Source organism: Brachyhypopomus gauderio, chromosome 6 (genome assembly GCF_052324685.1).
Source record: "Brachyhypopomus gauderio isolate BG-103 chromosome 6, BGAUD_0.2, whole genome shotgun sequence".
Classification (NCBI taxonomy): Eukaryota; Metazoa; Chordata; class Actinopteri; order Gymnotiformes; family Hypopomidae; genus Brachyhypopomus; species Brachyhypopomus gauderio.
Genome location: NC_135216.1, coordinates 4844050 through 4870808, shown reverse-complemented (window position 1 = coordinate 4870808; position 26759 = coordinate 4844050). Strand labels below are relative to the sequence as shown.

Sequence of the window (26759 nt, the reverse complement as noted above, 5' to 3'; positions counted from 1 at the left end):
GTGCTGTAAAATGTGAACTGCTCAGCTCAGTTTATCCATAAACTACAGGTGAAGTTCTGCAGCTGATCGGGGGAGGGGGGGGCAGCAGCGTTGAATTTGTGCGGAGAGGACAAGCAACATGCTCCCAAAAATTATCCTGTTCAGTGACAAAGATTATGCTGTTGTGAATAAAAGAACTGTGACATGCAAGACATGTGGAGTCAGGATAAGAGATGGAGATGTAGCCACTTTAAACTTTGTTCGACATTTGAGGCTGCACAAACAAAAGTAAGTCTCTGCTATGTATATTTAACATAATGCTATAACGGTTAGCTAGCTAGCTGGGATGTAATAACTCAGGGGTCGAAAATTAACTTTTACAAAGGTAAAAGTTAATTTGACTTGAGCAACTTGACTTGTGTCAGCGGTCCGCACCAACGATAATTCGAAAGCGGATACCGGGGGACGGGCGGCCGGACGGATGCGAGAGGCGGGGGGTGTAGGTGACGACGACGACAATTGCAACATCTCACTCAAGCGAACCGAAACAGTCAAACGCCTAACGTTAGTTAGTCTGACTAACTTAATATACTACTAATCAACTGCATCAATTGTGTTAAATATTGAAATTACATCTGGTGACTTGATTAAGACTTGAAGTTTAAGACTTGGGACTTGACTTGAGACTTGACTGTATTTACTTGGGACTTGACTCGAGACTTGACTATTGACTTGGGACTTGACTCGGGACTTGATTGTGAAGACTTGAGACTTACTTGTTACTTGCAACTTAGTGACTTGTTCACATGTCTGGAAGAAGAAGAACAACAACAAGAGGACATCTATGATGATGAAGACTCAGACTTTGAGTCTGTGAATCTGGTGAGGCAGTAAATGAGTTAGGGGCACTCACTAGGCCTAAAGAAATCGGCTTTTAGGAATCACCAGTAGATTACTGTTTGAAGACCTGAGAGACCTGACCGGAACATATCTAACCATCATTTCACTGAGGTAAAGAGGAGTAAGACCATGAAGACATTTAAAAACCATCACTAGAACCTTAAAATCTATTCTAAAGCTGACAGGTAACCAGTGCAGTGAGTGGAGTGCAGGTGTAATATGATCTCTCTTTCTATCTCTCTCTCTTTTTTAACATCGCAGTCGATGCAAAGCACAACACGACTCTCTCTGCCCAGCACCATCTGGTGTGCCGTGCAGCACATGAGGACGTCTCCACTCATGTTTGCCGGTGTAACACTGAAATCTGACCATCGATTTCTGTGAGCACAAGGATCGTTGTTGCACATCATCTGTGTGTTTGTTGTTGAGAAAGAAATGTGCTGTTACAGTATAGTGTTGTCACATTCTGATAACGTAGGTAATCGTAGTTTATTATAAATAATTATAAAACACAGAGGCCTAAATCACATATCCCTTGTGCAGACTGACACAATTAAACATTTCCCTGCTGGAAAAAAACATCTAAAGCTGGTTAAACTGGCTGACCAGCTAGACCAGTGTAAGCTGTTTTGGAACCGTGTAGCTGGTAACTGGTTAAGGCCCAAGCCTTGCCTGTTGGAAAGTGGCTCCTCTGTAACCTACTTACATGTAAATTAGGGTGACCAAACGTCCGTATTTCCCGGGACATGTCCGTATTTCACGTCCTGTCCCGGGCGTCCCGGGTTTATTATTTTTTTAATGAGGAAATGTCCTGGTTTTTAAATTACCATCATCGGGCCATTAATTCTACAGGCACTAGGACACTGAGCACGGCGCTGCATGACACGGAATCCCTGAGCCTCATCAGTTGAGCCTCATTGTACTCAACTGGCGGACCGCGGAGTGTTACGTCCCGTCCCCCCCAACCCCCCCACGCTCAACAACTTACATTCCCCAAAGTGTCCTGGTTTTCCCAAATAAAAATGGTCACCCTATGTAAATGAGACATTGATATTGGTGAAAGGTTTTGGTATTTTGGGAAATGTTGTTATAATAAGAATCCTGACTACGTTCAAACTCAGATGAACCCACAATAATTTTATTCAACAGACAGAAACATTCAACATGCACAAACAAATGCAAGCCAAAAATGTACAGAAATTACAGAAGTGAAATTCTTCTACAACGTTCATACACTTTGACCCCTAATCACATGATGTGGGTCAAGGGAACTGATAATTAATTTAGATCCGTTCCTTCAGAATGACCTATGATAATCATGCAAAAGATGCAAAATTATGCTCATTGCTTTTCTCTCTCTCTTCTGACAGCAGGGCAATAATACAGTTCATTCTTTTGCTAATGTAGCAAAATGTAGCAACTGCGTGTTACATGTAAATATGTAACATTGACCCTGTGTTCTATACATGACATGAATATCTGGTTGCTGCTGGCCAAACAGCTTGATATTATCAACATAAAAGTTAACAAACCAAATCATTCTGGCTGATTTGCAAAGTTTTGTCAACATTTACACTGACAATGAGCTCACTGTACTCGAATGGCCTCAACAGTCACCAAATCTCAATCCAATAGAGCACCTTGGGGATGTGATGGAACAAATTCACATCATGGATGTGCAGCCCACAAATCTGCAGCAACTGCGTGATGCTCTCATGTCATGTCATGCTCTCAGACTCAGACTCAGACTTTCCAGTACCTTGTTGAATCTATACCACGAAGAATTAAGTCAGTTCTGAAGGCAAAAGGGGGTCCATCATGGTACTAGCAAGGTGTACCTGATAAAGTGGCTGGTGAGTGTATGCATCACTGATAGTTGTAGCAAAAAGTCATTAAAGATTAATAGCTCTCACACAAATAAGTGAACACAAATTGTTATTCACTGCACCCTGCACTTTATATTTAAAAAATCAAGAACTAAATATTTCATTAAGAATTTTCTTAATGAGATAATCATTGACCTGGTTTGATATCACTTTATCTGTCAAGAAGTTGAATGTTAGATACTGCTGTACAATTATAACACAATAAGGAGTCAAGTGTTTTTCCAGTAGAGGCCTTGGAATAGCTACTTTTGCAATGATGTACATAACCTTAGTTGTATTTATAAATGAACATATTCAGGACATTTGATACTTTAATATTTGCTTATAATGCAAATATTCTATAGGCTAAAAAATACATATTAAGCACATTAAGCACAATATTTAGTAAGTCTCACACCACCCTGTCTAAACCTGTATGCCTGATATATAAAGGCCTATTTTAATTCACAAACATAATTGTTCCACTGTTAATAAAATGTGGCTGCTGTTAGAACATCTCTTGTAGATAAATGTAAAGCAAAAATTCTACATAAAAACATCTTCTGAGAAAGAAGACTTCTCAGACAGCAGAACACCCACGATATTGACCACCTCTTTGTTTGATGACGTGTTTATTTCTTTGCATGAATGCTTATGTACAACAATGCTATTTAAGGAGAAGCATTTTACTTTTCACAGATACATTTTTTAAGTTTACGGCAAGAAGCATCATACCATCTATCTGTATTTCCTCCCTCATTTCCCAGACTGGCACAGTTCTCTCCAGAGAGGTCCTCAATTTTCCAGTTATCAGGTTCATCTGGATCATTTGGTCTTATATACCAGAACCTTCATGGATAAAAAATGACAGTGATTATATATATATATATATATATATATATATATATATATATATATATATATATATATATATAACCTCACATGAAACTAAGATTAAATGTGATGTGAATCAATGGTCCAGCTTCATGAACTTCAAGAACTTACGTGACTTTATTCAGGGGTTTGCCATTTACCCACATCCACTTTCCCTCAGTCTCCAAATCATTCAGCCCAATCCAGTGAGTTTCTTTAACATGTGAAGATACAAAACCCTAATGTATAAAAAAAACAATTACTTTTTGCAACCTGCAACCTTATCCACGACATTGGTAAGAACTATGGTAAATATTAATGGAATAAAATAATTGGTATTGATATCATTTATGTTTCACAGTATAAATAGGTAAAAGTTGATAGAATTACAGGCCCAAAAAATGGAAATTGTATTATGGCTGATTAAATTAAAAGTTCAGGTTCGGTTTCTTTCATTTTTGTAACTTCAATAGAAACTTTTGAATTTTGTGTACCGCATCACCTGCTCAGCTTGGCTGGTTATTATAACCAAATGTCCTCCTTGGTCACCACAGTGATCTTGACTCTGTGTCCAGTTCAGTTTTGCAGCTGAGAAGTAGTAACACTTCAGACCAAAAGCCATCCACCCTTCTTCACAAAGTCCACATTGATGACATCCAGGAGTGTTTTTGTCTTATGTAAAAGACACATGTGTGAGGTAGGTATGTATACTTTATTATTTCAGTATTGGAAAATTACAAGAATACATAAGGTCTTGTACCAAAAAACAAACAGGAAAACAGAACAGAGCTCTATGCATGGAGGCTTCATGAAGTGTGCAGAGAATTTAGTTCAAGGACAGCAGAGATGCACACAGCCTATGGCAGGGCATCAAAAACATCACTGACTATAAGCCCCCACCACAGACCTGTGTGAGCGACACCTCTCTGCTTAACAACTTAAATAACTTCTTTTCACGCTTTGAGGCTCAAAACAACACACGCCCACAAAAGACCCCACCCCCTCCGCATGATCAAACACTGTGTCTTTCTGTTGCAAGTGTGAAGAGGACACTAGCCACAGTCAACACTCGAAAGGCAACAGGCCCAGACAACATCCCTGGGTGCGTGCTCAAAGTCTGTGTAACGACGGTGGGTAGGGACGCAAGGGAGAGGTGGAACCAAGTGTTACAAAAAATAACAGAACTAAAAGGAGCGCCTAAATAAACGCGGACTGCTCAACGCGTAAAAAGAAATAAAGCAAAACAAGGACGCCAGGGGAAGTAGCTGGCTAATAGCAAAAAGGCTACTCAAACAAAAAACCCTTCCCATACAAACAGCAACGGGATAGGAAGATAAACAGGTTGAGGAAAACTTGAGGGAGGTCAGTAAGCGACGCAGGAGAGGACTCGAAAAAAGACAGAGAAAACAGACAGGAGAGATAGGTGACGAGACACCTACAGAGGCAAACGCTGCAACAGAGAAAGACAGGAGAGGCTGAGAACGCAACGGCATAACCACAACGAATCAGCAATGATCCGTCTCCACAGGCTTCCTTAAGAAGCCATGGCAATAGGTGAGACAGATCATTGCTGATTGCGTTGCTGGAGTCTAGGACTGGCTCGGGTGCCCCTAGTGGACGTGGATGGCACATAAGGTCTTATACCAAAATAAGAGAGCTGTCGACAACCCGAGAGGCGGGGACCCAGGACCGTTCCTCGGGCCCGTAACCCGCCCAATCAACGAGGTACTAGTCCCGACCACGAACACGGCGGTGATCCAACAACCGAGAAACGGTGTACACCGGGCCGCCGTCAACCATGCGGGGAGGCGGCGAGGCCGGAGCACAGGGCATGTGACACAAAACCGGGCGGAGACGCGAGACGTGGAACACCGGATGGACTCTCATGGAAGGAGGAAGCAGCAGCCAGTAGGAAACGGGATTGATCCGCCTGTCCACCTTGAAGGGACCTAAGAACCGAGGAGCCAGCTTCTTGGTTCTGCCACGGACCGTTAGGTCCTTGGCGGAAAGCCAGACCCGCTGCCCGGGGCGGAAAGACAAAGCCGGAAGACGGTGCTTGTCAGCGTTGCGACGGTAACCGGCTGAGGCGGACAAAAGGGCCCTACGTGCCTTACTCCACGCCAACCGGCACCGCCGCACCAAGGCACGAGCACCCGGAACCACCACCTCCTCCTCCTGGTCGGCAAACATAGGAGGGGCGTAGCCATAGAGACACTCAAAAGGTGACATCCCGAGGGCAGAGTGCCATAGGGTGTTGTGAGCGTATTCGGCCCAGAGGAGCTGGTCAGACCAGGAGGAGGGGTTGGAGGACGCCAGGCACCTGAGAGTCTGCTCCAGGTCCTGATTGGTCCTCTCGGTCTGACCGTTGGTTTGAGGGTGGAAACCAGAGGACAGACTGACCTTGGCGTTAAGCAGACCCAGAAAAGCCCCCCAAAACCGGCTGGTGAATTGCGGCCCTCGATCGGAAACCACGTCAACGGGGAACCCAAAATGCCTGACGGTCCCTTTGGCAGACGGGAGTTTGGGGAGGGCTACGAACCTAGCTACCTTGGAAAACCTGTCAACGATAACTAATATGGTCGTGTTGCAACGTGAGGGTGGTAACCCTGTAACGAAGTCCAAAGAGGCGTGAGTCCAGGGCCTGGATGGAATAGGCAGGGGGTGAAGAAGACCCGAGGGCTTAGAGTGGGGCGTTTTGTTTTGAACGCATGTGACACAGGTCGAAACAAATTCGCTTCCTTATCCATCCCCGGCCACCAAAACCGTCTACGGATAAGTTCCGCCGTACGACGGGACCCTGGATGCGCAGCAAAAGGTGAGTTCTGACCCTATTCCATGACCCTCTTTCGCAAGTTAGGGTGGACAAAGAGATGACCCGACGGCTCACCACCTGGGCCAGGGTCGGCCGCTAACGCCCGTTTAACGGCAGTTTCGACCTCCCATTGAATGGGCGCAACAATTTTGGAGACGGGAATGACCGTACCGGGCTCGGTGGAGTCGGGGGGTGTCTCCCATTGACGAGAGAGGGCATCGGGCTTAACGTTTTTGGTCCCCGGGCGATAGGAGAGGGTGAACTCGAAGCGCCCAAAGAAAAGCGACCACCTGGCTTGACGGGGATTGAGCCTTTTGGCTTGCTGGAGGTAGGCCAAGTTCTTGTGGTCGGTCCATACAAGAAACGGGTGTTTGTCCTCCTCCAGCCAATGCCGCCATTCCTCCAGGGCTAGCTTTACGGCCAAGAGTTCCTTGTCACCCACATCGTAATTACGCTCGGCAGGAGACATACGATGTGAGTAATAAGCACAAGGGTGGAGCTTAAGCGGCGTACCCGTTCTCTGGGACAGGACGGCCCCAACCCCATAGTCAGACGCATCGACTTCCACCACAAACGGTAGGTCGGGGTTTGGCATGCACAGAACAGGCGCCGAGGTAAACCGCTCCTTGAGCTTATCAAAAGACTCCTGGGCTGCAGGAGACCAGACAAAGGGACCCGGGGTTTTCTTGGTAAGCGTAATGAGGGGACCAGCCAGAGTGCTGTAGTTCTTTATAAAGCGACGATAGAAATTAGCGAACCCCAAGAACCGTTGAACCAAACGAAGCGATGTGGGAGTGGGCCATTCGGCGACTGCTCGGATCTTAGCTGGATCCATGGCAAGGGCATTTTGGGCTATTCTGTAGCCCAAAAAGGCTACTTCCTGGACGTGGAAAAGGGATTTTTCTAACTTAACGAACAGGTGATTCTCCAACAGAAGTTGGAGAACCCTCCTGACGTCTTTGACGTGCTCAGACCGAGAACTGCTATAAATGAGGATGTCGTCAAGATATACGAAGGCATACCGGTCGAGAGCCTCACGCAACACCTCATTTATTAGCCTCTGGAAGACAGCCGGGGCGTTCATCAGACCAAACGGCATCACTAGATATTCGTAGTGACCCGATGGTGTGATGAAGGCTGTCTTCCACTCATCCCCGTCTCTGACCCTCACTAAGTTGTAGGCACTCCGAAGGTCTAGTTTAGTGAAGATGGTGGCTTGTTGGAGTGCCTCAAAGGCCGTTGACATAAGCGGCAGGGGGTGACGGTCTTTGACCCTGATCTTATTGAGACCCCTGTAATCGATGCACGGCCTCAACCCACCATCTTTCTTACCGACAAAGAAAAAACCAGCACCGGCTGGATACGTGGAGGGCCGTATGAACCCAGCAGCTAACGCCTCCTGAATGTAAGTTTCCATGGCTCTTCGCTCGGGAGCGGCCAAAGAGAAGAGACGACCCCTAGGAGGACTAGACCCGGGAAGCAGGTCAATGGCAATGTCGTAAGACCTGTGAGGCGGAAGAAAACTTGCCTTCTTTTTGCTGAACACTGCCCGGAGGTCGTGGTAATCGGCAGGTACAGGAGACAGGTCAACGATCTCGACAGGCTTTTCAGTGGAAGAAGCAGGGAGGCTCTTACGACATGTGTCTTTGCACATCGCACCCCAGGACCCGATACTATGCGAGAGCCAATCTATGTCAGGGTTGTGTCATTGTAGCCATGGAAACCCTAGTATGAGTGGCATGTGTGGGGCACTGATGACGTACAGGGTGACTAACTCGAAATGCTCCCGACGTGCATCTCCAGCGGTATGGTTTGGTGGTCGATACCGCCTGAGGTAAGGGCGCAGCCGTCCACTGCGGCGACAGCGAGGGGTTTGTCAAGACGAACCAGAGGGATTTTTAGCTCCTGCGCTAAAGAGCTATCGATGAAATTAGCCACGGCACCGGAATCAACAAAAGCCATAAGGCGCTTCTCCTGAGATTTATGCCACGACAACGAAACGTGGATGGACAGACCGGTTATGGGAGGACTTGTGTTACGACCCGCCAGAGCCTTCCCGTCTACTGGTGGGTCGTATCTTTTCCCTGCAGCTCGGGGCATTTGGTGCGTTGGTGTCCCCCGCCCCCACAGTATAGACATCATCCTTCCTGCAAACGCGCCTGTCTTTCCTGCCGTGACAGGCGTGTGTGACCGAGCTGCATGGGTTGCGGCTCACTGCTGGGATCTTTGGCGTCACCGGACTGCACAACGTCAGGCATGCGGGGTGTTTCGCGATTGTAATGCTTCTTGATGTTTTTGCGCTCGCGTTGGCGGTTATCGAGCCGTACCGTCAGGCTGATCAGCGCTTCTAGATCAGATGGAGGGTCGCAGAGAGCTAGTTTGTCTTTTAACTCCTCCGTTAGCCCTTCCTGAAACATGGATGTGAGGGAGTCTGAACCCCATCCGCTTTCAGCCGCCAATGTGCAAAACTCTATGGAGTATTCTGCTACGGACCATTTTCCCTGCTTAAGACGCAGAAGCCGCTGACCGACAACCCCGCCCGACGAGGGATGGTAGAAGGCTCCTTTCATGGCCTGGGAGAAGCTATCGTAAGTAGCACATACTTCGCTCTGTTTTTCCCATACGGGGGTTGCCCACGCCAGGGCTTTGTCTGTGAGTAAGGCTATTACATAGGCTATCTTTGCGCGCTCTGTAGGGAAGCGTAGAGGTTGTTGTTCGATTACAAGCGAACACTGTACTAGAAAACCCCTACACCCTTCGGGATCCCCTGAATAGCGAGCTGGGGCGGGGAGAGCAGGCTCGAAGTGCCGCGGGACTGCTGCGGGTTCGGCTGGGCTTGCGGGAGGCGGATCCCGCTGAGCGGGAGACGGGTTACTTAAAGCCCGAATGGCAGTGTTCACGTTGTTGAGCTGATCCATGATCTGGCGGAGGACCTGGTCATGGCTGCCCAACAACTGACCCTGCTGGGAGAGGGCTGCCCTAAGTTCTGCTGCTTCGTTAGAAGCGGCTGGTTCCATGTCACTGGCTGATTCGTTCTGTAACGACGGTGGGTAGGGACGCACACACCGCGTTAAGAGAGAGCAAGGGAGAGGTGGAACCAAGTGCCACAAAAAATAACAGAACTAAAAGGAGAGCCTAAATAAACGCAGACTGCTCAACGCGTAAAAAGAAATAAAGCAAAACAAGGACGCCAGGGGAAGTAGCTGGCTAGAGATAGGTGACGAGACACCTACAGAGGCAAACGCTGCAACAGAGAAAGACAGGAGAGGCTGAGAACGCAACGGCATAACCACAACGAATCAGCAATGATCCGTCTCCACGGGCTTCCTTAAGAAGCCATGGCAACAGGTGAGACAGATCATTGCTGATTGCGTTGCTGGAATCTAGGACTGGCTCGGGTGCCCCTAGTGGACGTGGATGGCACAGCATCCGAGCCAGCCCTGGCTCGGGTGCCCCTAGTGCAGGGATGTCAAAGTCAAATGCACCGAGGGCCAAAAAACCAAATTTGCTACAAGCCGAGGGCCGGACTGGTTCAATGTTTATTAAAACTAGGGGTGGGCATAGCTTAATATTTTTAATCTAGATTAATCTCAATGAAATCTTGAAATTAATCTAGATTATTAATCTAGATTAATCTATATTAAAATGGCTCATATGCGTGCTACCCAAGTAATGACTAAAAGTCAGTTTTTGAGATGGTTTCTTAATACAGAGGGTGCATTAGACCAGGGGGTTAATCACCTGTTTCCAAAATGCATCTGCTTGAGAAAGCTGTTCTACTTTGATACTTGAAGAAAAAAAAACCTGTAGGCTACTCGTGTTCAACGGTTTATTCAGTTAACCCTGATGAGATCCGGGCGTGGTCTACCTTCTTGGGGTCCAGCAGGGTGTGGGGGACCCATTGCATTTTTTGTTAAAATAATCAGCAGATTTAGCCCAATTGCAAGTAAAATAAACAATACATATGTTAAATTAGTTTGCTCTCATTTATTTATTAGTTACTTTTTTTTAAAAATGTAACACAATAAGGAAATGAATCATAAATCATGCTGGCTGACAGGCTGGTCCTATGGCTAGCTGCTGACGGGCTGGTGCTAACGGAGCTGGCTGCTGCTCATCCTCCTTTTCATTATCACTATCAGACTCTGATATTTCAGAAATGTGATCCTGAAATTTCTTCTTCTGAATCACCATCAAAATCCTCTGTCTCTTCCAATAGCAGCTGTAAGGCAGTCTGAACTGAGAATCGCTTTGCCATCTTTTATAGCATTTTTAGCATTTATAGCATCATGTCCCCATGATTGGATGAAACACACACTCACACACACATACACACACACACACACACACACACACACACACACACACACACACACACACACACACACACACACACACACACAGGTCCAGAGAGGAGGGAGGGATAATGAGGGCTGAGAGAAAAGATGCTTCTTTCAGATCTCACCCCTTTGTCTCTATAGAGATTCTTCGTCTGCTGTCTGACAATATGCAATCAACCCCTGATGTGACAACCATCAAAAGTGTTGATGGTTGCTCACCTTTGCATGCCAAACTCCTCTGTCCTTTGTTTGTATATCCTTTAAAGTCATACAGACGACTATCAACTACCCAACCCAATGTTGATTGCCCACTTTGACTAGCCCAGGGCCCAGTGGACCCTGGACCCTGTATGTAATACAAATGTGAAGGGGGGGGGTACGGGGGGTGGTCATTGAAAATATTTTCTGATTTATGTTGCTCACAGAAAATGAGCCAAGGACCAATGAATCTCAGTTTGAAAAAAAAAAAATTGTAGAATTTTTTTAAGCTGATTTTTTAAAAATGGGTCCCACAGACCCTTGGACCATATAAGGGTTAAACATGAATTTGTAAGCCTACATACTGTACATTAAAAGGGGTTGATAACGTTTATTCAGCTAAACATGATATTTGAAATGTAAGCCAACATTTAGTACATTTAACCTCACAGACTTAATTTGGGGGGGACTTTTTCAAAAGCCGGTTTTCATTTTCCATGAAGCAAACCTGGTGACTTCGTGGCTGCATCCATGTAAACACACAAACGATTTGTAATTCACAGGTTTGAAAACTCGTTCTCGCCCCTACTGTGTAATTTGGTTAGGAATACAGCCGAGCTAAACTATCAAGTTGAAAGTCATCATAGTTTACTTATCCATTTTGACCCAGTTCCCAACCCAACTTTAAGAATAGATTAACGGTGATAATTTTTATATCGCCCGATAAGAGTATCAAATTAACGACCGCCGTTAACGGCCCACCACTAATTAAAACATATTGAAATGATTGCACATAGCCTATTGAACCAAGACCTAACACAGTGTTTATTATTTAATGCTTAAATGAATAAAGCAATACGTTCTTATGGATCTGTCAGTAATTTCAAGTGAAAACATTTTTCAACAAGCAAACAGATAAAAACAAACTTCCTTCAAAGAAAACATGTTCTGTACGGTACATTAAATGAATAAAGTAATAAAGGTTTGAAAAGTGCTGGAATTTAGGCTAAAGTACTTGAAAATGCTTGAAATTGTAACTACTTCATTTCACAACAAATATCTGTCTGACTGAACAGTTAACAAATACGAGCCTCTTGTAATTCCAGGACGAAACATGAGAGAACGTGAAGATGTTAAGATTGAGTGTTTTGAAAATAAACAACCATTAAATAATGTGAATAAAAAGCTAATTATTTCGAATAATTTCGAATAGATGTATAAATATTTAACTTAATTAAGTTTAACGTGCTGGTGCGCACAAAGTTACAAAATTCTTTTTTTTTTTTTCCCACCACCACCCCCCCTCTTCGGAGGACTATTGATACTTTATTGTTTATTGTTTATTCAATCATAAAAACATATATAAATTTAGCACATTTTAAATGGGGGGGAGGGGGGGTATAAAGGGAGAAGAAAAGGGGGGGTGTAAAGGGGGACAGAAACAAAAGGAAGAGGGGGTTATACAGATATATAATATGTATATGGTATAATATAGTGCAATATAGTATATTATAATATAACATAATATAATACAATAATATATAATATACCATATTGCTTATAAAAAGATAGAAATGTACTTTAATCATGAACTTGTGATTTGTTTGCTACAGTTGAATTTGCTTATGTTGTGATGTAATATTTGAGTTAGTTGTGTCTAGATTAAGTCTGTATCTGTATTTATGGTAGGCTCTAAGTGTGTATCTGGGGGGATATAATATATTAGAAGATTTTTCCAGTGATTGATGTTTATGTTATTTTTTGTTTTCCAATTCATGAGGATGACTTTTTTGGCAATGACTAGCGACATAAGGATTGTTCTATTGTTTTGTGGTGTTGTGCTAATGGTTGATATGTCCCCTAGTAGGCATAATGAAGGTGTTGGATGAATTTGGGTATTTAGTGCTTGAGATAGATGAGTAGTGACTTCATTCCAAAACAGGTTAACTGGAGTGCAGTGCCACATAGCATGGATATAATTATCAAGTGTTCTGATTACAGTGTGTACAGTTTGGTGAGTTTGTGAATCCCATTTTATACATTTTGTATGTGGTATAGTGTACTCGGTGGATAACTTTATACTGGATTAGTTGTAAATTAGTATTTGTGATAATGCTATAGTTATTATTACATATCTGTATCCAAAAGTTGGTATTAAAAGTTGATGATAAATCTTCTTCCCATTGCTTATACGGTAGGCTCATGTTAAGATTTAATTGAGATATAATTTTATATATTTTGGATAATGTTTTATTTGCTGTATTAATGTTAAGAAGTTCTGAGATTGGTGTAGAGAGGGCTAGAGTAGTTGGATTGATTTTTGAACTGATGAGTGATCTTAACTGGTGATATTGTAAGAACTGAGTTCTTTCGATTCCGTAATTCTGGGTTATTTGTGGTAGTGACATCAGTGTGGTATTGTTATACAGATGTTTTAGGTGTGTGATTCCCTTATTAGCCCATGATAGATAATTTAATGTTTTTTTATTAATTGTAAAGTCCGGGTTATTCCAGATGGGTGAGTGGATGGTTGGTATTAGTGCTGAGTTTGTTAGTTTGTGAAAATTCCACCAGGCTGTCAGAGTTGTGGCCACAGTTGTATTATAAAAACATGGGTGATGTTTAATTGTTTGGCTGATAAATGGTAAATTGGATATTTGTATATCTTTACATAGTGCTTGTTCTAAATCAGGGGTGGGTTTCCCGAAACGTTCGTAACTCTAAGTACTTCGTAACCTCGTACTTGCGAATATTCTTAAATTTACGAGTGTTTCCCGAAACTCTTCGTAACTTACGTCGTTCTTATAGTCGTTCGTAAGTTAAGAATCTCCGGACCCATTCGTAACTCACTAAGTACTTCTTAACTCGAAGCTCTCGTGCAGTTCTACTTCAAAAATGATAGAGGCGCTAATTTCACTCGCGTGGGTTTTAATCACGGCATTACTACATTTGCGTTTATGTGTATAATTAGCCTAGTAGCCTATTTTCTTTTGAAGTATTTACATCGCATATACCACAATGTGTCAACAGAAATCAAATGTACTACTTTGAATTATTTAGCATTAGTTTATATCTTCCCAATATTTAAGTCTCTCCGTTCGTCATCGTGCAGTCAACAGCGTTTCAGACTCAAAATTAATGTATTCTTTGCAGAGAAATGGATACAAGTTGGCCTATTAAGCTTGTTTTAACTTAACCAATAAAATGGATTGATTAATCGGCAGCACATATAAGTAACTTGGATTAAGGCTAGCAATTGTGCTTGTGTGATGAACATGGCAGCTCTTCAGAGTACTGGCTTTGAATAGAAGACATAATTTAAGAAGACGACGTAATCCACGAAGCCATGTAGTTCGCCTGAATGCAGAATTTTGCCCTTAGCTCCACGACGCAGTTACTGACCGCCCTCCGATTTTATGCCACAGACTGTTCTGCAGACTGTTGGTGATGCCCACGGACTAAGCAAAGCTGACATAAATGTGTGCATGCTGTTACTAAAGCATTGCTTCGCCATGCCGCAAAATATATATATATATACAGTGGGTATCCACTTGAAGCTTGTATCAAATCCCCTGGTGTCCCTTCAGTAGCTGTGGGGCCCAGTATCCCCAGTGCCTTCTCCTCCTCAACAGTGAAGGCACTTGTGGACATTTGACCTCCACCAGTCTTAGCCCTCTCCTTTCTGAGTCCTGCCCCCTTATTTTTGACTTGACTACAGTTTTTTTTTTTGTTTTTTTCTGAATTTGATGAACTTCCTCGAGCTATTGAAAACAGTAGGCTATACTTTTGTTTTTGGCTCAGTTCACTCGATAGAAAGTTTAATTTTCTCTGCTTGCCATGGTTTTAAATAACGTGTGAAAGGTTAATTGTGTGCCCTATTTATAGCCTTGATAAAAGCCTACGATCGGTCAGAATTGCAAAGGTAATAATATGTTCTACTCAGTTTTTCCTTATACTTGAAATGTCAACACTTATTAGTTGTTAGTTTTTATGATTGTCATTTTGCCAATGATGCTTTTGCGGAGTAATTATGAAAAAAATGTATGTAAATCGGTGGTTCGGTTTTCGACTAGCGGAGATTTTCCAGTGCAGCTGCAGAGGCGGAGTCAACTAAGAACTACTTAGAACTCGTTCGTAAATTTGGAGACTACGAAGGCTTTTGGGAAACACTCGTAAATTTGGCGTTCTTAAAGTTACGTCGTTCTTAAAGTTGTTCGTAACTTTCTAAGATCGTTCGTTATCGGGAAACCCACCCCAGTCCATGATCTATCTGTACTATTAGGTTTTATCCATTTTAATATATATTGTAATTGATTTACCAGGTAATAATTGTGGAAATTTGGTGCCTCTAGACCGCCATATGATTTCGAATTCTGTAACGTTGTGAGTTTGATTCTAGCTGGTTTATTCTTCCAATAATAATCAGTTATTGTGGTATTTAAAGTCTGAAACCAAGTGAGTGGGGGCTGAATGGGAATCATTGAAAATAAATAATTGATTTTTGGTAATATTGTCATTTTAATCGTAGCAATTCTGCCAGCAAGTGAAAGAGGAAGTGTAGTCCAGCGGTGAAGATCGTCACTTATTGTTTTAGTTAATGGATTGTAGTTAAGCTTGAACAATTCTGACAGCTGGGGAGATATCTTTATACCCAGATATGTGATGTAATTACTACATATTGGGATAGGTAATGTTTTCAGTTCATTATCACATTTATTTATATTTATTGGGAGAATTGCAGATTTTGACCAGTTAATTGAGTACTCTGATATTATTGAATAGGTTTCAATTGTTTGAATTGTTTTTGCTATTGAGATATGTGGTTTTTGTAGAAATAGTAAGATGTCGTTTGCATATAGACTTATTTTATGTTCCATGTTAGGTGTTTGGATTCCTTTAATGTCTGTGTTTTGTCGTATTGCTGCTGCTAGTGGTTCTATGAAGATAGAGAATAGATAAGGAGAGAGTGAGCATCCTTGTCTGGTCCCCCGGTGTAATGTGAAAGGTTGTGATATTACCCCGTTGCTGTTGACTGTAGCCTTAGGTGCAGTGTATAAGATCTGTATCCAGTTAATGAATGATTCTCCAAATCCGATTTTATACAGTGTGGTAAATAAGAATTTCCAGTTTACTCTGTCAAAGGCTTTTTCTGCATTTAGCGTTATAATTGCTGTTGGTATGTTTTGGTGTGAGGTGTAATCTATTATGTTCACTAATCTGCGCATATTTGTGGATGAGTGTCGACCTTTGAGAAAACCCGTTTGATCAGGATGTATTAAATTATGAATTACTGTTTCTACTCTGTTGGCTAGCGCCTTGCTGATTATTTTTGTGTCTGTATTCATTAATGATAATGGTCTGTAGCTAGATGGTTGGGTAGGGTCTTTGTTTGGTTTAAGGTGAAGGGAGATGGTTGCAGTATTCATATTTGTTGGGAGTTTTGCATTTTGTTTGATTTCTGTTATTGTTCTGTAAGAGTTGTGATAAGGATGGCCAAAAGTGTTTATAAAACTCAGCAGGGAATCCATCAGGTCCTGGGGCTTTACTGTTGGGCATATGTTTTAAAGCTTTGTAAAGTTCTTCTAGGGATAATGGTCTTTCGAGTGTTTGTTTTTGGTTTTCAGTTAATTTAGGTAGTTTGATATGGTCCAGGAAATTATTAATTTCGTCTAAGTTGGTTTCATTGTCTGTTGAGTATACTTTTTTGAAAGGTGTTGTTTATCTCATCAGGTGTCTGCACTGTTTTCCCTGCTAAGTTTTTTATGGTTGGAATAAATGTTTTTTCTTTATTACTCTTAATATGATTTGCTAAATATTTTCCAGATTTATTTGAGTATTTGATGTTTTCATGTCTTAATCTTTGTAGTAGGAATTTAGTTTTTTTATTTGTCAATTCGTTTAAATCGTATCTAAGTTTCCTAAGTTCTTTTTGCTTATCTTCAGATGGGTTACTTATGGTAATATTTTCTAATTCCTTAATTTTTGATTCTAACTTTATCTCAAGTTCTGTTTCTTTCTTCGTTTTAAATGTAGCGTATGAGATTATTTTTCCTCTTAGCACTGCTTTACCTGTTTCCCATAAAAGTGATGCTGGTATGTCTGGAGTGTCATTTATTTCTAAAAAGGATGTCCACTCTTTTTTAATATAGTTATCGAATTCTTGATCATTGAGAAGTGATGTGTTAAGGCGCCATCTAAATGTCTGTTTGTGTTGTTGGTTTGAGTTCCATATTATTGAGACAGGAGCATGGTCACTTATTGTTATAGGGTGAATTTGTCTATGTACAATATTTGACAGAATTGAATTACTGATTAAAAAATAGTTAATGCGTGAGTATGATTTATGTACTGCTGAGTAAAATGTGAATTCTTTGGTGGTTGGATGATTTTGTCGCCAGCTATCACCAAGACCGAAATCTTGCATGTATTGTTTTATTATTTCAGTGGAATTCCAGTTGCGTGTGTTCTGAGTATAGGCTGACCGGTCTAGTGTTGGATCAATAACTGTATTAAAATCGCCTCCTATTATTATTGAAGAGTTAGTTATTGAGGTTACTTGTGTGAAGAAGTCATGGAAAAAAGAGGGATTGTCGATGTTTGGTCCGTAGATGTTAGCAATGGTAAAAGTGTGGTTGTTAATGGTGATATTTATGATGATGTATCGTCCATCTGGGTTTGTGATTGTAGCATTGTGTGTGAATGTAATTTTATTATGAATTAAAATGGCTACACCTCTTTGCTTAGAGTTGTAATTGGCTGTAAATATGTGATTGTATTCTGCTGATTTCAATTTTTGTTGATCTGATTCTGTTAGGTGAGTTTCCTGTAGGAGGCATATATCTGTTTTTAATCTATTGAGATAGGAAAATATTTTAGCATGTTGTAGCATGTTGGAGTGTTGTAAGGTGTCCAATAGTTTGTAATTAATTGTATAGTTATGTTCATGATTCTATTTAGGTGAATGTAATTTATTTGGGACAGACAGAGGATAGAGAGAAAGATAGGGGTGGGGAAAAGGAGGGTAATGCAGGGTCGTTTTCCTCTTTTGTACATGAAGGAAGGTGTAGTGTAGACGAGTGCGATGATATGATGGATAGTTATTAGTACATATTCAGATGTACATTCTTATGTACATTAATTATATATATATATATATATATTTGTATGTATACTTATTAAAATATTTGTAATTGTCTAGTTATGTAGATCAACCAATATGTAGGCGGGTAGATATATATATACTATAGACATCGAATCAGGTTTAAGGGAGAAAAGAGAGCTTGTAGTCAGCTGTCAGGTAGTCAGTTGTGATGTATCTTCACTGATGATCATCCATCTCGTATCAGTACAGCCAGGGAGTGATTTCTTGATCTCTGTATAGCTGGCCATCCACGTATAGTTTATCCACGGAGAGAACTGCCCGTTTTCTGTTTTGAATCAGCTGTTTTCTCACGGTGAGTAATTTTTTCCGTCTGTCAAGTATTTCACGGGGGTATTGGTCATTTATGCCGTAGTTTGTTCCTTTCAGTTCTCTTCCTTTGCCGAGTATGAGTTGTTTGTGTTTATAGTGTTCCACTTTTGCCACAATGGGTCTGGGGCGTTTGTTTTGCGTGTTTATTCCTCCCAGGCGGTGTGCACGGTGAAAAGTTATGGTGTTGGCCGTTTCAGGTGGGATTTTAAGGTTGGAGATTATGAACTCCGTGATCAGCTTTTCTGGGTTTTCGGATGTATTTTCGGGGATCCCGGAAAATACAATATTGTCCCTCATGCTGCGAGTTTGTAAGTCTAGTATGGTTCTTTTCATTTCCTTGTTTTCTTTGGTAATGTGTGAAAGTTGGGTTGTGACGGTGTTTATATTGTACTGTAGGGTTTTGTTTTCTTTTGCCAGTGATGCGACTTGCTCCTGGCTGAACTCTAGGCTTTCACGCAGCGCCTGGAATTCTTTGTGCAGGATCTCCACAAGTGAGATTCTCGCGTCCAGGGTTGCTAGTTTGGAGTCAATGGAGATGAGGATTTCACTAACCTCTGTGTGGGTTGGGGAATCCGTTTCCTCTGAGTCTCCGGTCGAGCTGGTCGGACGTGGTCTTTTGGAGATAGGAGTTGCCTTCATTTTTCCTTTCTTTCCTTCTCCTTTGTCCGAGCTCATGCTGCAATATAGACGGTAATACTCGTCGACGAATTCTTCTAACGCTTCCAGGGCGTTGTGTTTTGTTTGCTGTCGTTTTCTCTTGTTTGTTTTGTTAGTTAAGTTGTTAGATAGTGTGTGCCGCCATCTTGCTGATCGCACTCTGTCTCCCGAGGAGTAGTGTTACACCGTCATCGTCACCGCTTACACCGTCTTGTGTCCAAAATTCGAGAGGTGCACGACCTCGCGAATCAACAGTGTGCGACGCCCTCGCCCACGGGCGGAGCCACTGCGATTACGTCATTTTCGCCGAGCGGACCTTTGCCGCTTGTGTGCGCTGCAGTGACTTCGTGGGCTACCGTTGCATTGTGGGGAATGTAGTGTTTGTGCGTGCAAAACACCAGCAGGCGGCTGTGGCCTGCGGACCAGTTCTAATAGTAATTAAATATCATCCAGGGGGCCATAGATAATCAATCAGATCCGGCCCGCGGGCCTTAACTTTGACATATGTGCCCTAGTGGACGTGGATGGCACGGCATCCGAGCCAGCCCTGGCTCGGGTGCCCCTAGTGGACGTGGATGGCACGGCATCCGAGCCAGCCATGACAGTCTGTGCTGAAGAACTTAAAGAGGTCTTTACAGACCTCTTTAACACTTCATTGAAGCAAGCTATTGTTCCAACATGCTTCAAAACTTCAACCATCATACCTGTGCCCAAAACATCTGTTCCGACCAGCTTTAATGACTACCGTCCTGTGGCACTAACTCCCATCATTATGAAGTGCTTCGAACGGCTAGTCAAGACACACTTTAAAACAACCCTTCCAGTTTGGACCCCTGTCAGTTTGCATACCGTGAAAAGCGATCCACAGAAGATGCTATTCGCTCTGCCCTTCATCCAGCCCTCACCCATCTTGACAAAACAGACTCATATGCGTGAATGCTATTCATAGATTTCAGCTCGGCATTCAATACCATAATACCCCAACAACTCATCTGCAAACGTAAAAAGCTCGGACTTAGCACCCACACTGGTGAAGAAAGCACAGCGGCGCCTCTATTTCTTGCGCAAGCTCAAACAGGCAAGGGCCCCTCCATCCATCATGACCACTTTCTATCGAAAGCATTCTCTCCAGCTGCATCACTGTGTGGGGAGGAAGCTGCACTGAGATCAATAGGAAGGGACTGCAGCGTGTTGTGAAAACAGCAGGAAAGATCATTGGGGCTCCACTACCATCCATACAAGACATATACACTACCTGCCTCACTTGGAAAGCAATAACGATCTGATCTAACACTGTCTGTTCAACATCCTCCCTTCTGGGAGAAGATACAGAAGTCTTCGTTCCAACACCACAAGTCTCAAAAAACAGCTTCATTCACCAGGTGGTAAGGATGCTGAAACACCAACTCAGGACTATTTATTACTATTTATTACAACCACGGTCACTAATTATTTATATATTTTATATATTTACTATATATATTATTACTTATTACTCATTACTACTACCTTACTTATATATTATATTATACATTATATATTATCATTATTATCATATTACTATACGTCATTACATCATTATATTGTATTGTTGTTATTATTGTTATTATTATTATAAATATACATTTTAAATTATACATTTAAAATGTCACCGATAACATACAGCTTACATCGTATTCCTGTGTATTGTCTTTTTATGTCCTAAATATGTTGAAATGTCTGTTGTGTGAACACCGAGGGAAAGTGGGGAACGTAAATTCGATTACTTTGTATGTCTAGAACATATGAAGGAATTGACAATAAAGCCTACTTTGATTTTGAAAAAGTGTGTTAATAAACAGCTCATCCTACCGTTGCACTTAGAGCTGAGTTCATGTGCTCTCTGGTACCTCTCCTCCAGGACTTCATATTTTCTGCTGATTTCTGGCATAAAAGTGGAGGTATAACACTGTTTATATGAATACACAACAGCAAATTAGCATTAAGTTAACAGGAAGGAAACCAGACAACAGTGAGGATTTAGGCTGATGTGTTTCTTGAAGATATATGGTGCGGTTTCATTTCAGGAGTGACCAAAGCTAAAATGTTCAAAGTGTGTTAATAAACAGCTCATCCTACCGTTGCACTTAGAGTTGAGTTCATGTGCTCTCTGGTACCTCTCCTCCAGGACTTCATATTTTCTGCTGGTTTCTGGCATAAAAGATATTTTAATTAATAAATAACTATTTTATTAAGTTATCAGGAAAGAAACTAGAGAACAGTGAGGATTTATTTTAGGCTGATTGTCACGCTACAGCCCCGAACCCCTCCCTTTGGGCGTGTGTTAATGTTGTCCGTGTCTTTATATGTACGTCCGTGGGTGTGGCTGGGTGTGTGTGTGTTCACTTGTCTCGTTAGACTAATGTGTTTCACACGGTGCTTGTTAGGCTACGTGTATATAGTGTGTGTGTTCGTGTCGTTTGGTGCTCGTCTTTAATGTGAAACTGTTGTGTGTTGGACTGTGGTTCCCGCACACTGTGAGCATGTACTGTATTATTCAAGTAAAATCAACAGTTGTTTCGATACGCTGTGAGCGTGTCCTGTGTCAAGCTAAATAAAATGTAGACTTGTGAACGCACCTCATCTTCGCATCCTCGACGCCCTCACACCCGTCACACTGTATGTATTTATGTATTTATATATGGTGTGATTTAGCTTCAGGAGTGACCAAAGTAAAAAAAATACCTACATGTTGGCTTAACCTACACACGAAATGAAACATACAGAGGGCTACCCTAACTAATTAACCCTAATTAACCCTAATGGTTACCCTACCCTAAAATCTAAAAGATTTACATTTACAACAGTAGCCAAGATACAAAAGAGAAAGCAAACTAAAAGTCACAATGGGAAAAACAAGGTTACCCAAACTCAACCACAAATAGTAGCATAGGGCACAGCAGCAATCTTCTGTGGTGTGAGGAAGCTTTAAATATTCAAAATAATTGATGTGCATACCCATTATTCTGTAATTGTGCTGGTAACCAACTCATCTTACCATTGCACTTGGAGATGAGTTTGTGGGTCCTCTGGTACCTCTCCTTCAGCGTTTCATATTCTCTGCTGGTTTCTGATATAAAAAAAATTTAAATAATAAAAGTATTTTATTAAATATATATTATACTGACCCAAATGTGACTTTGACTGGAGTGTGAAAGAAAAAGGAAAAAGGTAAAAGAAGGGTTTAATGTGCACCAACTTGTCACGTTGAGGACCCCGGCCCCTCCCCTTTGGGCGTGTGTATACGTAGTCCACGTGCTTTGTCTGCGTCAGTGGAACTCTGTGGTGATGGCTATGTCGTGTGAATAATGTGTCTCACCTGTGAATCGTCTCGTAATCACATGGGGCTAATGTGGTTTGTCTATTTAATGTGCGATTGCGCAGTGTCCTGTGCTCGTCGTTGTCTAGAGTCTACACGTTTCTGTGTTAAACGTTATATGTTTCTCGTGCGCTATTGCGCAATCTCTGTGTGGACGAATAAAAGTGACGTCTGTAGCAAGGATCCTGTGTCTCGTCCTTCGCTCCACCCCATTCGTCACAGAACGACGAGCCGACAAGAGACACAAAAATGCCAGGCTACAAGGGGAAGCCGAAGAAGGGCAAGAAGCCCAGTAAGCGGCATCACCGTTCTTCCTCTTCTTCTCCACGCCGCGAAGTTTCGCCCACTCTGGCTCAGCTCGAGGAGGACCCGGTGTGTGCTCACCAGCTGGCCACCGCCCGAGGGCTGGAGAACAGGGACCCCGAGCTGGCAGAGATCTTCCGGCAGGGCGCGGTAAGGATCTGGAGGGAGAGACACGCTCCTCCAGCCCGTGCTCTCTCGCCTCTGAGGGTGGGCTCGTGCGTCATGGGTGCTACCGAGTCCACCCCAGAGAGCGAGTTCGGAGAGGAGGACTCCGAGGAGGAGGAGGAGGATGACTACCCCCCGTCGCTGAACGACACGTCCACTGTGGACTACTGTGGAGACGGAGAGGGCTACCCCCCGTCGCCAGACGACGCATCCACGGTGGACTACGGTGGAGAGGAGGAGGGCTACCCCCTGTCATCAGACGACGCTTCCACCGTCGACTACGGGGAGGAGGAGGAGGAGGAGTCCGAAGAAGAGGACTACCTCCCTCCGCCCGTGGGTCCCTCTACCACCATGGAGAAAGGCGGGGAGGAGTATGACGAGGGGGATTATCCTCCGTCTGAAGGCTCCTATACGGAGGAGGAGGAGAGTCCACTCTCCGTAGAAGGAGCAGCTGGGAAGACGAGGAGGAGTCCACCCTCCGATCGCTCTGGCGAGTGTATGATGGACTGCTCCCGGGGTGGCAGCCCGGAGCAGTCCATGGAGTGGAGCCAGGGGTCCGAGGAAGGAATGGACACAGCGGAGGAGCTCCCTCGCGCTGCACCCGACGCGTACGACAGCGACGCTGCACCATACGCATACGACAGCCGCGCTGCACCCGGCGCGTCCGCCAGCCGCGCTGCACCCGGTGCGTTCGCCGGCCGCGCTGCACCCGGTGCGTTCGCCGGCCGCGCTGCACCCGGTGCGTTCGCCGGCCGCGCTGCACCCGGTGCGTTCGCCGGCCGCGTTCGCCGGCCGCGCTGCACCCGGTGCGTTCGCCGGCCGCGCTGTACCCGGCGCGTTCGACAGCCGCGCTGCACCCGGCGCGTCCGCCAGCTGCGCTGCACCGGGCGGTGGCTTCACAGCACAAGTCTGAGGAGGACCGTTTGCTGCAGCTCCCGATCTCTCTCCCCTTGTCGCCCTACTCCTGGCGCGTAGCCTGGCGCCTGTTTCGTGTGTGTGTGCCAGTGTTCGTAAGTCTGCCCGTATGTCTACCCAATCCCTTTTTCACAACTAAAGACCCGTGACATGATCCAAATTAAGGATACAATAACCAACAGTCAACTGGTACAAAGACAAGACATATACAAACAGACAAACAACCCTCAGGTGGTGGCCTGAGGATAGGCCCCGCCCACCTGAGGGACAAACACAACACAACAAAAACAGGAAAAGGGGGGGGGGGGGGGGGGTTGGTTTGGGGGGGGGGGGGGTACGCCTGACACATGTAGTATCAGTCAAAAGGTTGTTTTCATTTTTTATGATTATCTATGCTTAAAATAATCTAAAGAATATATTGCAGTGTGTCATGTTATCGATCATCAACAGTTATTTTTAACGGCGTTAGGTAACGGCGTCATTTTGTCAGTAATGGGATAATAGAATTAATTACTTTTCCTGTCGTTACAACGTTGTTGACGTTACTGGTCATTAAAAGCGGTGTGTGACTATATATTGATATACTAACAGTAATGCGAGCGGACCGCTGCCCAGGATAGTGAGGAGTAACAGATCTCGATAGGTCACAGTTCTCGGTGTAACACCTGTTTAACTTAACAATCAGTAAGCGATTGGCTAAGGCAGCTTTATGGTAGCCAATCAGAGCCAGTGTTTTTACACTGGCAAACGACACAAACGGAGAAGAGAGGCAGAAATGGCGAGTCAGGAACAAGACAAAGAAAAATTTGCATAATATAAATATGGTGGTATAAACATTATTTAAGAAAATACTTGAAGTTCCTGAATGTCTACCAGACTGGGTATTTGATTTATTTAATTAATAATATAGGTTTTATTGTTAAGTTTACTTCTGTTGTGAACAAACCAGTTGTCTCAGGTTGAGAGAATTTAATTTAATTTGATAGATGTAAATGCACTTTCAGTGGCGCAAAAAGGGGGTATGCAGCGTATGTGATGCATAGGGGCGCTGCACTAGAGGGGGCGCCAAATCGATGCCTGAAAATTATTTGCCGAGTTGGTGGGGTGGGGGGTGGAGTGCGGGGGGCGCCGATAGTATGTTTGCATACACCTCAGAAAGTATGTAGTTGCAACCCTGTGCACTTTATATAGTGTAACTGTTTACTTTTGCTTTTTTTTTTTTTTTACAAAGATTTTGGATTTTAAAGGATTTTATTCTGCACTGGTCTGTGGATGTGCAATAAATATCAAAAGTTAAACACATTTCTGATCTACTCATTTCAACTGACTGTGAAAACTGCTTTTTCAAAAAATCATTATTCATTGGCATATAACTTTTTTTTTACTGTCATGCAAATAGTTACTTTCCCTGGTAACGAGTTACTTTTATTATAGAGTAATTCAGTTACTAACTTTTTTGAACAAGTAGCGAGTAACTATAACTAATTACTTTTTTTAAAGTAACGTTCCCAACACTGACATCAAGTAGATCATCCTAATTAAATTTTATATACATGAATTGTATTCTGATTTAAATTTTAATTGTAAATGAACTGAAATGGAAATGTAATCTGAATGTGAAAAAAATTGAAATAAGGTAGTAGGAGCAGGAGGAGATTTCTCCAAGGTCTTACCAGAAGTATTGTGTTCTTGCATTAACAGTCTAGATTCTGCATTTGCACACTTCTCACATAATGTGTCAAATGAGAGCATTTGACTGAAATCTGTTGAAGCAGATCATGCAGATTAAAATCATGTTCAAGTCATGGATTAATAAAAGTTAAAATGTTTACAGAGTTTATGATGTGTTGTTTTAAGCAATACTATAAATACAGTATATGTATATACTCACACAGGCTGCCTAAAGTGCAGACTGCCCCTAATGCACAAAGGAGCAGGACAGACAGGGCAACCACGAGGACCTTTAGGGTTCTGTTTGAGGACGGAGGTCTCCTCTCCCAGACTGGCTGGACAGTGTGCTCAGAGGCATCTGTGAGTAATCCCTTTGTTATTTTAAAGAACTTTGAACACTCTTGAGGGATCTTAATTTCCATATAATGTTGCACATTTTAATATAGATATGTCAACCTACTTTGTGACAATTCTGAGGCATTTTGTAATGGTAGTTAAACTAGTTTGCACAGGATCAGGGTTCATACAGTTCAATCACACACACATGCCACACTTGCCCTGCTGGTTAAGAGGTTAAAGGTTAAGAGAACTACGAGAGACTTTCGTAAAACCCCCCTTCACCGCGCACACACCAACACACACATTCCACCCTTGCTGCACACTTTTAGAGTAGTACAGTTTTTTGTCAGTTTATGAAATACTTTTGCAGATAATGAAATAGTACCTGTAGGTTTTTTGGGATTTTGATGCCACTCCAGTTCTTCACAATTTAAATATGCATCATCCTCTGATTCTGCAGAAAAACAAATCACCCACATTATTTTCAGAGCTTGGTCATGTAAACTGAATGAAAGAATGTGATATCCCAGTTAAATTGAAAAGGATTAGTACATTAGTTATCTGCCCCCTCTAGAAAATTAAACCATTACCTGCTGATATTTCATTTGAGAGCCTTTTGGAGGGTTCAATATTAAAATTTTCATAGATACTTTCCATTTTTAAACTCCTATGCACACTGCAGCTTCAAACTCTGCCATCAGAAAATGTCACACAGTTATTTATACTCACACAGACAGGAAGTGTAACGACATAACCCATGTTATGGCACATACAACATTATTATTTACTCTGTACAACTCATGTACACCTTCTGATAATGCACACATCCTCTATTCAGCAATCACCCTGCTTATATTATCCAATGTATCTATCCAGTTCTTTTGTAAAATCTTGCAATAATCCTTTGTATTGT

General features: G+C 42.8%; 1 protein-coding gene across 2 annotated transcripts; it reads right to left on the bottom strand.

The window, feature by feature from the left end:
- Positions 1–1996: 1996 nt before the first annotated feature.
- On the bottom strand, positions 1997–26540 carry LOC143516551 (uncharacterized). Of its 2 annotated transcripts, none has more exons than XM_077008223.1 (10): positions 26437–26540; positions 26232–26300; positions 25728–25865; positions 25510–25599; positions 22133–22204; positions 21214–21285; positions 20947–21018; positions 4120–4289; positions 3750–3856; positions 1997–3593 (listed from the first exon to the last, which is right to left on the bottom strand). In XM_077008223.1, the coding sequence occupies exons 1-10, from the start codon at positions 26501–26503 to the stop codon at positions 3431–3433; spliced, it is 1020 nt and encodes a 339-aa protein (XP_076864338.1). In that variant the 5' UTR covers positions 26504–26540; the 3' UTR covers positions 1997–3430. The 2 variants fall into 2 exon arrangements, with proteins under 2 accessions (XP_076864338.1, XP_076864339.1); XM_077008224.1 differs by having other exon boundaries at positions 4120–4205.
- Positions 26541–26759: the final 219 nt, after the last annotated feature.

Excerpts from the sequence above, each read along its gene's own strand:
- LOC143516551 (XM_077008223.1), bottom strand. The coding sequence starts at position 26,503 with ATGGAAAGTATCTATGAAAATTTTAATATTGAACCCTCCAAAAGGCTC. Across the intron at positions 26,301-26,436 it reads CTCAAATGAAATATCAGCAG|AATCAGAGGATGATGCATAT; the intron begins GTAATGGTTTAA and ends GTTTTTCTGCAG. Across the intron at positions 21,286-22,132 it reads ACTCATCTCCAAGTGCAATG|AAACCAGCAGAAAATATGAA; the intron begins GTAAGATGAGTT and ends CTTTTATGCCAG.